The 15,641-nt window shown below is 30.6% G+C and overlaps 1 protein-coding gene across 1 annotated transcript; it reads right to left on the bottom strand.

Annotated features, from left to right (window-relative positions):
• Nucleotides 1–1,290: 1,290 nt before the first annotated feature.
• Nucleotides 1,291–9,396, bottom strand: LOC111612460 (N-alpha-acetyltransferase 38, NatC auxiliary subunit-like). The gene is made up of 4 exons (XM_023353673.1): nt 9,205–9,396; nt 2,099–2,267; nt 1,406–1,541; nt 1,291–1,339 (listed from the first exon to the last, which is right to left on the bottom strand). Exons 1-4 carry the CDS (start codon nt 9,205–9,207, stop codon nt 1,327–1,329), a joined length of 321 nt encoding a protein of 106 aa, XP_023209441.1. The 5' UTR covers nt 9,208–9,396; the 3' UTR covers nt 1,291–1,326.
• Between the last annotated feature and the right edge of the window lie 6,245 nt (nt 9,397–15,641).

The following is a 15,641-nucleotide window of genomic DNA, read 5'->3' as shown; positions in this document are numbered from 1 at the left end:
CATGATTTTGAGGCAGCAACGCAACTATCAACATGTGTCAAAATGGCCATTTGGCAGTTCACGTGGTTTATTGTTTTCAGCACAGCAGCAACGTTGTAAACATGTCATCAATTCCAGGATCTGATCGGTCAACATCTACATCTTATGGCCGGAAGAAATTTTCCATGGAGCACATCTCAAATTGATTTTCCAGAAATTTTATGCGTGAGGGACGTAAAATTTTTCTGGATTTGGTTTTCAGTTTACATTTTCAGTGGTATTTTTCTTTAAGTCTGACTCCAGCCTTACACCTCTTTATTGACTTAGGATATTTATGTTTTTATATGTTGGAGTTATATAGACACTGTGTGATACCTTTGTGTGTTACATTATACAAATTTAGTAAACAAATTACTTGTTTGAATGAAACTAGAAGGTATTAATTACTTGTATGGCTGATTAGTTTCTTATTATTGTATGATCTTTCACTCAATGAATGGATTCACATATTATCAAGCATTGTCAGACACATATAACTCAAAAATATATTACTGTTGAATTAAAGTAGATGCTTTAATTCCATAGAACTTGACTAAGATACCAAGTTGTTGCCTCTCTCAAAAATAAAGACAAGTAGCCAGTGCAATAAATAATTGTTTGTGGTAATCAATAAAATCATTGTGTGGTGAAAATAAATTTTTTTCTCTAGGAATTGTTTCAGTAGAGTAAACAAGAACATATTAGAATTTTGGAATTGATTTGAAATTTTAACAAATAAGTTTTATTCATGTAAACACACTCAAAGCTGATTGCAAGCAAGAAGTGCCTAAGTATAGACAACTCTACATACTAAACAAGGTGAATTCAAATATGCAAAGTGTAAAAATTTTTTACATGTATAGAGGTGGATTTAACATTTTGCTCTCCCTAGAGTACAATTTTCTTGCTACCATTTTTGGTAAAAAATATGTGGTCCATTAATTACACACAGTTTTCAAGCCACTTTTGACCCCCTCCTTCCATCATACGCAATGACATACTTCTGACAAACCCCTTCCCTTAACATGTACATTAGTTCATGAACCTTGATATTGAAGAAATGATTTAAAACAGTTTATTCACATGACTAGTAAACAAGCTTAAAAGAACAAACTCTTTACCCCCTCCATGTAAACTGAATATATAATTAATGGGTAGCCCAAACCAACATTCTAAAATACAAAAAACAAATTTTAATTTGAAAAATTATAATGCATTTTGATACTTTTTATTTACAGTTATAATACATTTTAAAATTAAGTTTTAGAATCAATCTATTTTGATATAAAATAAATATTTGATAACTCATCATTGATCGTTTCTGAAAAAAAAAAAATCAACAATTTAGATCAGTTTTCTTATAAGTAATCACAATAAAAATACTTACTTATTATTCGATAAGGGCATCATCGCATTCTGTTGCGTGGCGCTATTTAAATTTTCGTCTATCCGAATAGATACGATGTGATGGCCCGGTACCATTGCTAGACCCAGAACTCTCGGTTCCTCGACTATCCCGTCGTCTAAATAAAGTTGTGCATTGTTAGTCTGTAGCTATATATTTTAAATTATTAATTTTTTATTCAACACATTACATATCACATAGTAAATTAAGAAAATATTTTGTGATAGACGCAGTATTTTTCTAGCGGTTCATTTCTTATCTATGGGCATTCCTATGTAAATAATCAGCAACTAATTGTTATATTGTTTGTAATATTTCGAGNGCTATATATTGTAAATTATTAATTATAATATTATGTAATGCAAATAAATAATATAATCATAAATAGTGTTATTCCCTAACCAATTTCCATAAAAAAGTTGATAAAAGATTATATTTATAAATGTTTTAAAGCAAAATTTAAAGTCTTATAAAGTCATTGATAGGCAAATTATATTCTGGATCTCTATCTGGAACATAATTTGGGAGTTGGAGATAAGTTACAAGACTAAGAACGTTAACTCAATGGGCAAACTTTGGACTTCTTCAATAGTATGTGCTTTATTATTTTATCTATTAATAATATATAAATTATTAATTGTAAATGAGTTAACATTAATAGAGAATGTTGATTACCTTCAGGTTTTAAATATTCCGAACAAGAACCCAAAATGACGTTTCTGTCACGATCGGTACATAAAAATATGCCGATTAAAATTCTTCCGTCCGTCATTTCTATTTTCATATTTTTATTGAGCCAACTTTCGAGATGTTGACGAAGAGAACTTTTTGTCTGTTCTAATGTCTAAAAAAAAAAAAAATCTTGTTTAGTTAATGAATAATGTAAAATTTGTATATTTATAAAGATATTATAATTATTACATAAAATTTTAATGTTTTAAAATAAAAGAAAATGGAGAAGTCATTTTTCAATAAACAACATTTTAAACACAAGCATAGGACTATAATGAAGATCTGCATAAAGAACCTCTTGTACCTATATCTGAACTAATGTGGACTGGAGTAATCTGGACAAGAGAGTGAGATAATTCTTAAATAAGACTAATATATAAGATTACTGTTGAATAAAACATGTTTATTTTTGACAATTACGATTAATTTTGAAAGTGTGTTAAAGTTCTCAAACATTTTCAGTTGTCTTAAATGACCTTCTTCAAGGTTAATAATGAAAAATCAACTTATTCCAGAAGACATTCCCGTTTTCGTTCTTTGTAAATTGAAATTTGTGTTAAAGTTGCTTTTTTTTTCTTCTCAATTCGCTGATGAGTTGCTACATCAAGCCAATGCCTTATCATGTCAGCAATGGTTGATGCATTGTGCTCTTCTACAAACTTCAAAGCAACCTTAAAATGTAAATAAAATGAGCAATTATTTATTGTGACATTGTCACAGTACCAGGGTGCAATTTTCAATCATATTTTTAAATGAATTTAATTTAAAATATGTGCTCTTCCCTTCAAATTAGTAGTGGCTTGCCCCTGTATATCATACTTTTCCTTTAACAATACAGTTGTGCCAGTTGTCTCTCTAACATCTTTCGGGGGAAAATTTTTGAATTGAAATAACATGACTTCTGGTTTACTTCAGAAGTTCTTATATAGTTAATCGAGGCTTCCTGCCCCTAAGGTTTCCATATCTGATCTTGTCTTTTGTCTATCTAAACTCCGTTCTGGAGATTAAGGAAAGACACATGGACAACAGGGGGCATTTATAGGTCTACAAATTGCAGCTCAAAAAAGAATGTACACAGTGTAATATGGAAAGGAAGATTCAGAATAGAGTACAATATTTTTTAAAATTTTTGGTTGCTTTTGATCACTCTAGATGTGGGAGAATCTACTATATATTTAAGAAGTATGCACCAGATTTTCCAAGTTGTTATACAATGAGGAAATTTACAATTACCCCAGCAACTCTATACCTTTAAGATTTTTTTCACAATGAAGACCTCAGTCTTATAGAAAATTTAATGCACAGAAACAAAAAAAATACAATATTTAAATAGATAATAATCAGGAATTGAATCAATTATAATCTAAAATTTGAAAACTCAGCTCCAACACCATATGTATCCAGAAGAGCTGCTAATGCTAACATTTTTGATCTAATTAATAGTCCAATGTCAGGTCCAAATAATACCATAACATAAATTTCTTATGTTCTATTTGAAGTGCCAAACTTCTTGAAGAAATATTTCGTATTCTAATTCTTAAGACCAGTAAGAGTTTATTTTCATAATCATTTTCATTGTTTTATGCAACATTGCAGAATAATTAAAGAAATTAGTTTAGACAAGAGATGATTTGAAACTAAAGTTGGATGGCAAAAATGTTTTGAAAGCAAATTTTATAGGACTAGACATATTTTTGAAAAAATAATTGAAAGATGTATAAGGACAAGTAATAAGGGACATTTTGTACTGAAGGATTTCATTATAGTACAACAGCCATATTTTTGATTGTAAACTCATATTTGAAAGAAATTTTCCATGATTTACACAACATTTTGAAGCAAAATGAAAGAAAAAAACCATCTATGAATCCAAAGGAATCTATCTGAATTTTGAAAATTTTGGCCAGGAGACAATTTGAAAATAAGTACTTCAAATTCTTTATATCAAAATGACTTAACGTAATTAATAAATCTGAAGATTACTGTAGAGTAGTGGTCTCCAACCTTTTTCTGAATAGTCGATGTGAGCAGTAATAGACAAGAATGAGGCCAGATACAAAAAGATACGGTCAAGGATTAAGAATTTTCTGATTTCTGAACAACAACGGGCATAAATTCAATGTGCATAAAAGATATCAGTGCAAAGAATCTATGTAGACTGTAGATTAGAAACCCCTGCTATAGAGAATACAATTTTTTAAAACAAAACTTCTGATTTTGAATCTTGTTTAAATCCTACTTTGATTTTTTGCTATTTTAGATTTTGTATAAAATCATCTCTCTTACACCTTATTTCGTGAGAAAAACTACTGTATATTCAACTTCTTTCTCCTTATGCCAGAAAGAACTGACTTTACTTTTGCATGTAATGGAATACAGTAATAAAAAGTATACAAACTAAACTACAAAATGACCATATATCACATGTTCCTGCTAACTTTTCATATTATTTATTAGTATTCATGTATAAAAACTTTTATTACACAATTGATAAGCAAAGTATTTGAACATCAACACCTCACTGAAACAACTCATCACTGCTCTGCTATTTAGCAGCTTGTAAACTACAGTTACACACTCCAAGTGTCCAATATTGTTAATGGGAAAAACCATTCTAATTTACTTTTCCTGTAAGAATACGAATTACTTTTTAAGTATTTAATCAGATAAAACAATAATAATTATATTTAATACAAATAAAAATACAGTATTTAAAATTTCAAGTGGTAAAAAATATCCAATGATGCAAATGGAAAACAATTAGCAGAAAATTACCATAATATTAATTTATCATATTATCAAACAATAAAAAAAAATGACAAATCACCTTTCATCATTTATTTTATATAAGAAATCTACTAAATTATAAAAATCGAAGAAGACTGGATTGATGGGATATGGAAATGCAACAATAGGTCAATCTGTCAAGATGAGTGTATCTTGGGAGGAATTTATATAGGAAACTGGTCCCATTTCAATGTTAAATACATGAAGAAAACCTGGAAACTCCTCTATGCCAGCACATTGGTGAGGTATGAACTTGCAATTGGATAACACCAGTGTTCACTGGTGTTATCCAATTGGCCACTGGTGGGCAATAGGTATCATATAAACTGATGTCTTTTTAAATTATAAATACCTTATGCCAACTGGTAACATTCAACATCAATTAACATTACAGTGGTACCTCAGGTTACGAACGCCCCAGGATACGAAATTTTCAGGATACGACATGAAATTCGAACATATTTTTGCTCCACGATACGAACAAAAACTCACCATACGACGTTACATTAGTTCGCATTTTTCATTTGTTTTTCTTACTACAGTTATTTTTTTTAATGTATTACTTGGCTTTAATTTGAGTATGTTTTTCGCGTTGGAACGAATTATTTGGTTTTACATGTAATCGTATGGGAAAAGATGATCCACCTTACGAAATTTTCATGATACGATCTAAGTTTCGGAACGGATTAATTTCGTATCCTGAGGTACCACTGTACATGGTAAGTGACATGAAATGATATCAATTTTAACCAAGCAATAATTAGCATCAACTGATATTTAATCACTTGAAATCATTTACACTACCAGGACCTCTGGTCCGATCTCCTCTTCCAGTATATTTAACATTTATGATATAACCATCATCACTTATTACAATGCTGAATGCGTCCTGCAATGGTTATATCATAATGTTATATATACTGGATTAGGAGATCGGACTGGAGGTCCAGATAACGTAATTGGCAACACATATGCACGGCAAATGGCAGTTGTGGGTTCAAGTCCCGCTCCAGGCAGATTCTTTTCTTCCAGTTTAATCTAAAATTATTTAATTAAATTATAATTATTAAATTTAATACAAAATGGCTCGTAACACCTTCCTCTAGGGTCAAATTTATCAGTAATTTATAATTATCATAGTGATTATTTAACTCAATGTCATACAGCAGTTGTTATAGCTTTACTTAAAACCATTTCATCAATTGAGAGAAATTGATGAAATGGTTTCAATTGATGAATTTGTCTGGTCATTGAAACTATTTCAGAAATATCAGCTGTATGTTTTCTGAAATATAAACCATCTTTTTGATATGTTTACATGATGGAAGGACCCTTACATATGTTAAATACCTGAAAATACATTATAAAAATCACACTGAATGAAAACTGAAAGTTAGGAAGGTAGAACTTACTTTTACGCTAGTAAAAAATATCATTTCATCATTTTCAAATATCAAGTAACATCATATCTGAAGTAATTTTTGGATAGTTTCAAATGATCACTTGGTACCAATTAGTAAGTGATAAGGTATGATATCATTTGATATCAACTAACAAAATGATTTTAATGACTAAATTACATGGCATGATATTACTTGATCACAAGTAATATCATTTCATTTCATTTAAAATCAATCATAAAACATTTCCAGTACAATATCATTAGACATCGTTACTGTAATAGTTTCTGACTGATTTCAAATCATACCAAGTGCATTAAACAGTTCTACTAAAGTCAAAAATCTTTAATTAACATTAAAATGTTTTTTATATATATTCAAAAGTTTCTGGACACAATATCAAAAGTTAAAAAATTAAAGGAAAAAATTCAAGCTCTGAATGAAATGGTTGGGACTAGGGTTTCTCAAACGGGATCCCGGTTGTTTTTTTAACCCGGGAAATATCCCGGAAAATTTTTCTTATCCCGGGAAATCCCGCAAATTTCTTAAAAATTCACTTTTTTTCTTATTTTGTGTTAAGGTTAAGGAATTTTGCAAATAGAAAGCATAATTAACTCATTCACTGTCAGAATACATTTGTATTTATTAATTTTAAACCTACCTATTATTTTTTTTAAATTTTTGCTCGTTATAGCATGTCACAAATGGTCAATAATCAATATATAGCTTATTTGTGGCAGGACTATAAAAATTCTTTACTTGTCGGAACCTGTAATATCTGGAATAATTGTGCTTACGCTGTCTTGAGTTTTAACCATGCCCAGTAGCTTCAATAAATGCCTGACGCCAGATTGTGCAAATTGGGCAAGGATACAAACGAGTACAAAGTCTGCAAGTATGAAGTTTTTCTTCATAAACCTGATTATTAAAGCCAAATGAATTGCCGAATTATCGAGCTCTAAGCTTGATGCCGCTATTAAAGCAGCCAAGGTAGACAAATCAAGAATACTAGAGAGCGAAAGAAGTACTACAATCTCGAAAACGAACTCGAAATCTTCCAGGCTACAGGTGAAAAAACACATAATATCTGTCTTCTCTTAAATGCATTAAACACTATTCCAATCACATCAATTGAATCGGAAAGGGCATTCTCGGTGGCAAGACTTTTCATTACTAAAATAAGAATTAGAGTGAGTTATCGGAGTATTGACCATCTTTGCTTTTTAAAATCTTATAAAAGTTTGCAATATTTTGTATTATATTTTATTTAAAAAACGAAAATTACCTTCTAAATTAGAAGTTCATTTTTTTAATTTTTAACTCAATTCAAAACATTTTTTTTTTTGTTGTTGTTGTATGCAGTTTCCAGCAAACTTTAATTAATTTTTTTCTATTTGTGAAAATTTCTACGTTATTTAAAGGTAATTTTTATTATAGGCCTATAGACCTTACACAGCATTATTAATATGATTTTGGAGGTTACAGAACTTTAAAATTACTTTAAAAAATGGAAAATAATTATATCATTTGATTTCAAGATATTTTGTATACCTTAAAAATAATTAATTCTATCCCGGGATTTCCCGGGATCCCGGGAAACAGTTCACTTTTATCCTGGGATCCCGGGACAAGCAAAAGACCGGGAAATGAGAAACCCTAGTTGGGACCTTATCAGAGTTGTAAACCCCTAGGAGTAAGCCCATAGGAGTAAAAAAAGTCAAATAAACTGATGGTCTAGATACATGCAATGCTTTGTGAGATATAGCCTATCCAAAATTTTGAAGACCCACAAAAACATAGTAAAATTTAAAAGTGAAAAGTCCAGAATTATTTCTCAAAACACTCCTAAAAATTAACCATTTCCACTTTAATAAAAATGGCTAAAAGCTCATAATAAACAATAAACTCCATCACATCAATTACTTCCAGGGTGTGATCAGTCACACTGCACACTCCACTACACCTATCACAAGTTTAACAAATAGTTGATTTCAAGTGCCATTGTCATACATAGACCATCGATGGTCTATGTATGACAATGGCACCTGAAACCAACTAATATATACATATACCTTTGGCTATTTTACTCCTATGAGCAGTGATCTATAGCTCCAATAAGATCCCAAACATCTCATTTAGTGTAAGATGTCAACTGTGAATGAGGGATTTGCCACCCCCAGAGTTATAGACCTACCGTACAAGCAATAAACTCAATAGAAATGTACCCGTATATGTGACCCTTAATGAGATATTCACCTCCAAAGATCAGTTTTTACTGTCAACCAGTATACTGTTTATTCTTCATGCTCTGAGTCAATCAAGGCACGCCTCAACTGATGCTCCACACGTAGTCATGTGTTTCGGTGTTCGCTTTCATTCGCACCCCAGCAGCCACGTGGGGGTGCCCATGCCCCATTAAAATTACATAATGTCACTCACTCGACAAATGGTCATGCTTGCTAAATAGTTAAACAGGGCGGTCTTGGTGGAGTGATACAACTCCCAATCGTGTACAACCCAGAAGTAGGTCAATTTCAGGGGTCATATCTGGCAAAGGGTCACGTGTAGAGGTATCGTTTCTTTGACTTTTTTGCTCCTATGGTTATGATCTACAGCTCTGATAAGGTTCCAACTGTCTCATTCAGAGCTGCATTTGTGCCAAGAGTTGTCACGTCACATCATGTTTAGATAAATGACATCATTTGAAATCACGTGTCAATGAAACATAATTTCAAATGATAATTTTACTGGGGATAAATAATGGAAACACAGTCTCAAAAATAAAATTCAGCGTAATAAGAAATGATATTATTAATTCAATAGTTTAATTTAATTAAATGTAAATATGATTAAGTTATTTACCATTTTTATTGCTGAATATCTACAAAATTTGTCATAAGAGAGTTGATTATATAATCAACAGAGGAAATAATTCTACTTCAAGTAATTTAGTTCATTAAATATACGTGTATATGTTAATTACTAAAATTCCTTCATTTTTTTCTTTAATATTAAGACTATGTTTACAAAAAATTAAACTACAGCTCTAATATCACCACGTGTAAAAAACATGTTGCCAGCTAAATAATTTTTGGAAACGAATGTCATAATTTTACAAATTTTTATTATTAATTATTAATTACCTTTNTTTTTATAAAATATAAATAAAAATTATTGAAAAATTTAATGCAAAAATTATTTTTATTTATTTATTTAAGGTAGCAGCCTACAGCTTTGGACGACCCCGGATCGAATCTTGACGAAACAAAAAATTTTCAGAAATTTTTCGGGGGGTGGTCCGACCGGATATGACGATCTAGCCGGATCCATAATGGGCTTGCTAAAAAGAAAACCCCTTAATGCTCACAGGGCAAAAACAATTTTTAAAAGAAAGATTCCAATCTGAGAAAACTGCAGTGGCGATTACGCGATAGGCGCACTACGCGCCTAGGGTCTCGTCGTCTCGAAGGAGCCTCAAAAATTACATAGCAAAAAGATAATAGAGAGGTTGCGGCCAAAGCTTTTATCTCTTAAACGTGAACGTCGAACGTTGAGCGCCGCCATCTTGTAAGCCTAGAAGTTTGACAATGGCGTTCTAAACGCCATTGTCAAACTTCTAGGCTTACAAGATGGCGGCGCTCAACGTTCACGTTTTATAGATAAAAACTTTGGCCGCAACCTCTCTATTGTATCTCTAGAATTTATTATTAAATTATAACTCGATCATCAATTTGCAGATTTAAATAACCGAACGGTAACGTTTTATGTTCTAATACTAACAACAAATTAAATAAAGAAAAACTTTATTATTTAAGGATTTTATTGTCTTTTTAGTATTTAAAAAAAAGTTTTTACATAAAGAGCGTTATAACAAAATCAGCTCTTAAAGCCTCAAAGAATCATAATCCACTACTATGCGAAGAGCAAGAAGTCGCCGATGTTCCACAGCACGCGCATTTGTTCCAATTTAATTTTGAAACTCAACGTTTGAAGTTGCTCCGGAGAAAGTCGTTCTACGTTTGGAACCCCGTTCTCAATTAACCTGAAGCAGACCTCGAGTGAGGCCGAAAACGTTTGTTCTCGAAATTTAAGCATTACCGGAGATAAAAGTTCGTTGAGTGGGAGTATTTTTTTTTAAATTTTACTCTTTATTTCTATTTTATTTTTTACTCTAAGGGGGCCTCTTTTAGCAAAATTATTAGGGGTTCGGCTAGACCCACAATGATGTAGCCGGGTGATATGAGACGTGGCCCGATTTCGACTCGTCAGAATTCGATCCCGGATTCCCCCGAGCGGTAGGCTGCTATTTTGAACGCTTGGTCATATGGTCATCAAAGCAGCTGACTTTAAAGTATAATTTCAAAATAAATCGATATAGATTCCAACTTTTGGTTTTCCAAAGTAAGAATAATGACGATAATGCGTGGTTGAGGATCATAAATGAAGGCCAACCTCCCGTTAAATGCACCTTAGGCCAAAAGTTTTCAAAAAATGTTTCCTCCCAGAAAACCGTGAATAATAGGTACTGTACGTATTTGTTTCTATTCGTTTTTCTGTTAGGAGGGACATTTCATCACTAAATAAGTACGTTAGGACATTGAAACTGAACTAAAAACTGTCCTTGCCAAATAAGGACGCGTCGTCCCTTACCGTCCGGTTGTTCTATAATGGGCCTGGCAGAACCTTTAATGGGCATGATTAGAAAAGGCCTTTTTCATGCTCACAGAACGGTTAGAGGCCGAATTCAAAAAATCTTCAAAATTAAGGTGAAAAAAGGTCATTTTGATGTCCGCAGGGCGGAAATATACAAGTTTTAAAAAAGCGCGCGCATTCCAAAAGAATTCCAGAAAAAAATTATATAATTATACATTTTAAATCAATAATACTTTTTGTAAACTGATTTTATTATAATTTTACTTTTATATTCTTTATATTATTTAATAGTTTTATTTAGTAATTGAGTATTAAAGTACAATTTCAAAATAAATTGATATCATTCAATTATTAGAAAATATCTCCGTATATAAATAAAAATAATTTTCAGAAACAAAAACGAATAAATAAACAAAATAATCGCAACGAAATTTCATAACGCGACAATCCATGAAAATCATTTTTAATAACGGCAACAATGACATCACGATTTCATTGCGACATAACCGTAGGAGGCTTACCGAACTATAATGTTCTTCCGATAGCCAGTGTTAGATTTTTCTTTAATCCTTTAACTTACGTTCAAAATATCATATTGGAATGAAAGAAATTTAAAGTTCTATGCTAAATATTATATATTTTAATTATAATTTTTACAGGGAATGTAACAATGTTGGCATTGCTTCCGAACTATTTCTTGCGAAATGGCGCACGTATACGGTGAGAAGTCCGTTCTTTGTTTAAAGACGTCAACGCTGTCTTCCGCCCGTATTGCGGAGTTGGTAAGTATGGAAGAGTGGTGTGTTGTTCGTCGGTCGCCTTTCTCATCGAAAAAATTTCAATAACGGACGACTTTAATGGACTTTATTTGAAGGAAGACTGAATTTGTTTAACTCCTGCTTAATTTTTGTATTGTAAATATGTATATTTCTTCCTATTTATAGCACCTTATAACCATCTTGTATAACTGCGTAGTTTGTTGTCCGCCATTTTGAAATTCCGATGGTGAATTCCACTAAAGGTTTTTGAACTATTTTTAGGTTCCGCTGTCTCAATACCAAGTACAAATAACGGACATTGGAATGTTTCGAGTGATTTTCAAGCAGAATTAAATTAGAATTTTTCTAATTTCGTTACTTTATATATAGGTCAAGGTTTGGAAGTGTTACTTTTTATCAATATAAATCGTTCAAGTTTTATGAATTTAGGCAGACGACCGTACGTTCTTATAACCTGTAAAGTGTTTTGTTTTCAGTAACCGAGCTGAAATTTGGTATTTGAGAAAAAGTAAAGGAACGGTAAGAGTTTGAAGTTACGCGATTTTTTTCTGACTTTTAATCCTTTTCCAATCTCAGACGTAAATTTTCTAGAAAGGTGCTGTAAAAGGATAAATGTAAAAAAAAAAAGTTCTAAATAAAAAAAATTTTTTAAATTTTATTTAATTCAAAATGTTTATTAAAATGAAAACTTCTCTTTAAAGATAAGACAAAAGAACCTTGGTCTACAATTCCGTCGGGTTTTAAGAACAAGCCCTGCAATCTGCCAAGTTTAAACCATCCAATGCTGGAGGTTAACGTAAGACTCAAATTTTAATGGCGTCATAATTTTTGTTTTATACAAAATTCCTGAATTTAATGTTTCACAATTTCATGTTTATGACTTAAAGTAAAAAAAAGGTGTATATATTCAAGTCAATATAGTGTTTCTACTTTATGGAATCATAATTCAAACTTTAAATAATAATAATAATGTTCTAAATATTCAAAGTTGACTTGTTTTTAATTTACTAATATCAGTTTTAATGTTTTTATTGGTATTAAATCAAGTATATTTTGACGTATGATAACCTTTGCTTACAGTTTGTAAGTTCAAATAATTCTCTAGTGTTTTTTTTTTAAGATATTGGGTAGATAGTGACTTAAATGTAGATAGAATTTAACTCCAACTTAATATTGATTTAATATCTTTAAAATTACTCTAGAAATATCAAATAATTGAATGGTAGTTAAAATGCATTCTGATTTTTAAAATGAATAGAAGTATTAAATACTTCGAAGGTAGAAAGTTTTTATTGCAAAGTAATAGTCTGCTTCTAATGTTTTAAGAGTGATTATTCTTGCAAAATTCAATAATTTGAACTTTTGTTGGATGCCTGTTTTTCATTAAGTATGAAAATCATAGTGAAGGAGGATGCTGTAAGAATTGAATTATGAAATTTTGTATTTTCAAAAGCATTTTTTTGCTAAAAATACATTTGAATTGTTTGTTACATATACCAGAATATTTATAAATTAAATTCTGCAGCATATCTGTGGAAGGAATTGTGATAAAGAAATTCACTTTTACTAACAGAATGCATGAAACTTTAAAATGTGGCTATTCATTACTGTTTTTTAAGTAATTCTAACAAACAGTAATAATTTAACAAACAGAAAACCATATTTTGAAAACTTTAAAACATTACTTCTATTAACATCTATTTTAGAGAAATTATTAAATATTCATATGAAGTCTTGTGCAAATTAGAAAATCTTTGTTGAAATATTACTGTTGTGATCTGTCATTTCTAATGGTTAACAAATTTGCTCAAGCATGAATAGTATTGCCTGACTGAAATAATTCGTACTACATTCAGCCTAGTGAGCTTGAATAAGTATATATAGTTTTTTTATATGCCTCACTATAGTATGATGAAATATTTGAGTCACCAAACTTTGCTTGCTATGTAAAATAATATAGTTATGTTATGACTAAGTGCAAAATTTTCCATTAATGCATTTCCCATTTGGGTTACTTGTCTTCAGTCATGCATAGATTTAGTATTCACTATTTTCCAGTTTTGTATCTGTTGGATTACAGTTATACAGTGGTGCTTTAAAGCCAGAATGTAATGAAATCCTGGCACTTTATTGAAGAGATGGAACATGTTTTGAAACTGTACAAAATACATATCTGTATTTATAGGTGACAGTAAAATTGCAATATCTATTTAAAAAGCCAAAGGCTGTTTCCAAGCATTTGACGAGAGTATATGTTCAAGTCTGACGAGAAGTGGCAGTTTTGATTTTCAAGCAACTGCACTGGCCCAAAGCATGCAACCATTAAAATCTTCCATTATCTACATGTGAAAATGACAAGTGTTGATCTGTAAGTGATGACTTAATGCCATGATTATTTCTATTCATAGTTGTATTTAAATAGTTTTTCATTTTTTGACTTTCCTCTATTGTTAAGTGACTGCTCTGAGTCACTAAGAGGGTCTTCAATTTATATTTACCGTTATGGTGACTCAGTTGAATGATGGGACCTGACATTTGGGCAAATCTATGAAAAGTTCTTATGGTTCTTAACCAGAACTTGATTCAAGCCTTAAGAGTAACAGACTATTGCCATTAGTCTTGCATATCTGGCAGTCTAAATGGCAGTTTTGTGAAGTTTTTAAAACAAGATACCCATTCAGAAATGATTTTGCATTGCTTAATAAGAGCATAGTTTTGGCAATCTTAATTTGACAGTACTCTAGAGATCTTGCATTCTTCCTGAACAGGTCTTAGTAATACTAAGAAATTAATGCCAAAAATATGGAATTGAACTAGATACAGGCTTGACTTTGCTCACTGTCCTGTTCTTAAATATAGTACAAAAGCAATCATTGATCCTGTTTGGGAATTATACAATTTGAGTTCTTAATATTGATTTAATAATTTCAATATTTATTTTACTTTATTGCTTTTTAATCATTTATTTATATAAAAAAGATTTTAAAATTTTATAGTATGTGATATTGTTTTAACAATAGATCACTTTGTGAGATCTGGGAATATTTTTTATCTTTAAGGAATTTGAAATTGCAGTTAACATACCTAGCTTCATGAAAAAATATTAAAATTATATAAGCTGGTTTTTTCCAGCAAAAAGAAATTAAATTTTTTGTATATTATCATTATCATTCACACTGCATTAAGATATCCATTGTTTTAAATAAAGTGAACATTGTTGAAACTTCCAAAATGAAGCAGTTAGATATAATTTGACATTTGATAAAAAAAATAGTGTTTAAATTGATTAAAAGGTATTGTATAGTACAATTGAAACTTCTGCCAACTTTGCTTTAACTCACGACTTCATAAAGTATTAACTGTCAAGGTAAAGTTAGTTAAGAAACTTTTTAAAATATACTAATCTATTTTTATGAGATTGAAATATTTCAGTATTTCATATTAATTTTTGAGTAGGAGTTTTTATAAGCTGAAGTCGTTAAATTTTTGATTAAAAAAATAGAATAAGTGGCAAAGGTATGGTTTGTGAATGGTATACGACTCCTGAATTTGAAAGGTTCAACTTCAACATACATCACTCAGATATTGAGTGAAAAGTTTAAATAAATCATTAAAGCCTTTCAAAAGCATTGTGTGATCTATTCGTGCAAGTAAATTAAATCTTATTGTCATCAATCAAAATGATATATTGACATTAGTGTTAAGTAATGGTTCTTTATAGTCTTGTATCCACAAATCTTGTATGTTGATTCATAAGTGCAGCTCTTGGCCATGTTTACTGGCCACCCTCATATCACAAATTTCAAATAACTTGATTTAATACCAATGAATTAGTGAAGTCTTAATTTTAATACAAGTATTAAATAC

Source organism: Centruroides sculpturatus, unplaced genomic scaffold (assembly GCF_000671375.1).
Source record: "Centruroides sculpturatus isolate CEXI.00-Female unplaced genomic scaffold, Cexi_2.0 scaffold1762, whole genome shotgun sequence".
NCBI lineage: Eukaryota > Metazoa > Arthropoda > Arachnida > Scorpiones > Buthidae > Centruroides > Centruroides sculpturatus.
Note: the sequence above shows the minus strand (reverse complement) of the source record. Positions and strands in the feature narration are given on the sequence as shown.

Coding starts and splice junctions, on each gene's coding strand:
- LOC111612460 (XM_023353673.1), bottom strand. Junction 1,542..2,098: donor GGAATATTTAAAACCTGAAG/GTAATCAACATT, acceptor AACTTTATTTAG/ACGACGGGATAGTCGAGGAA.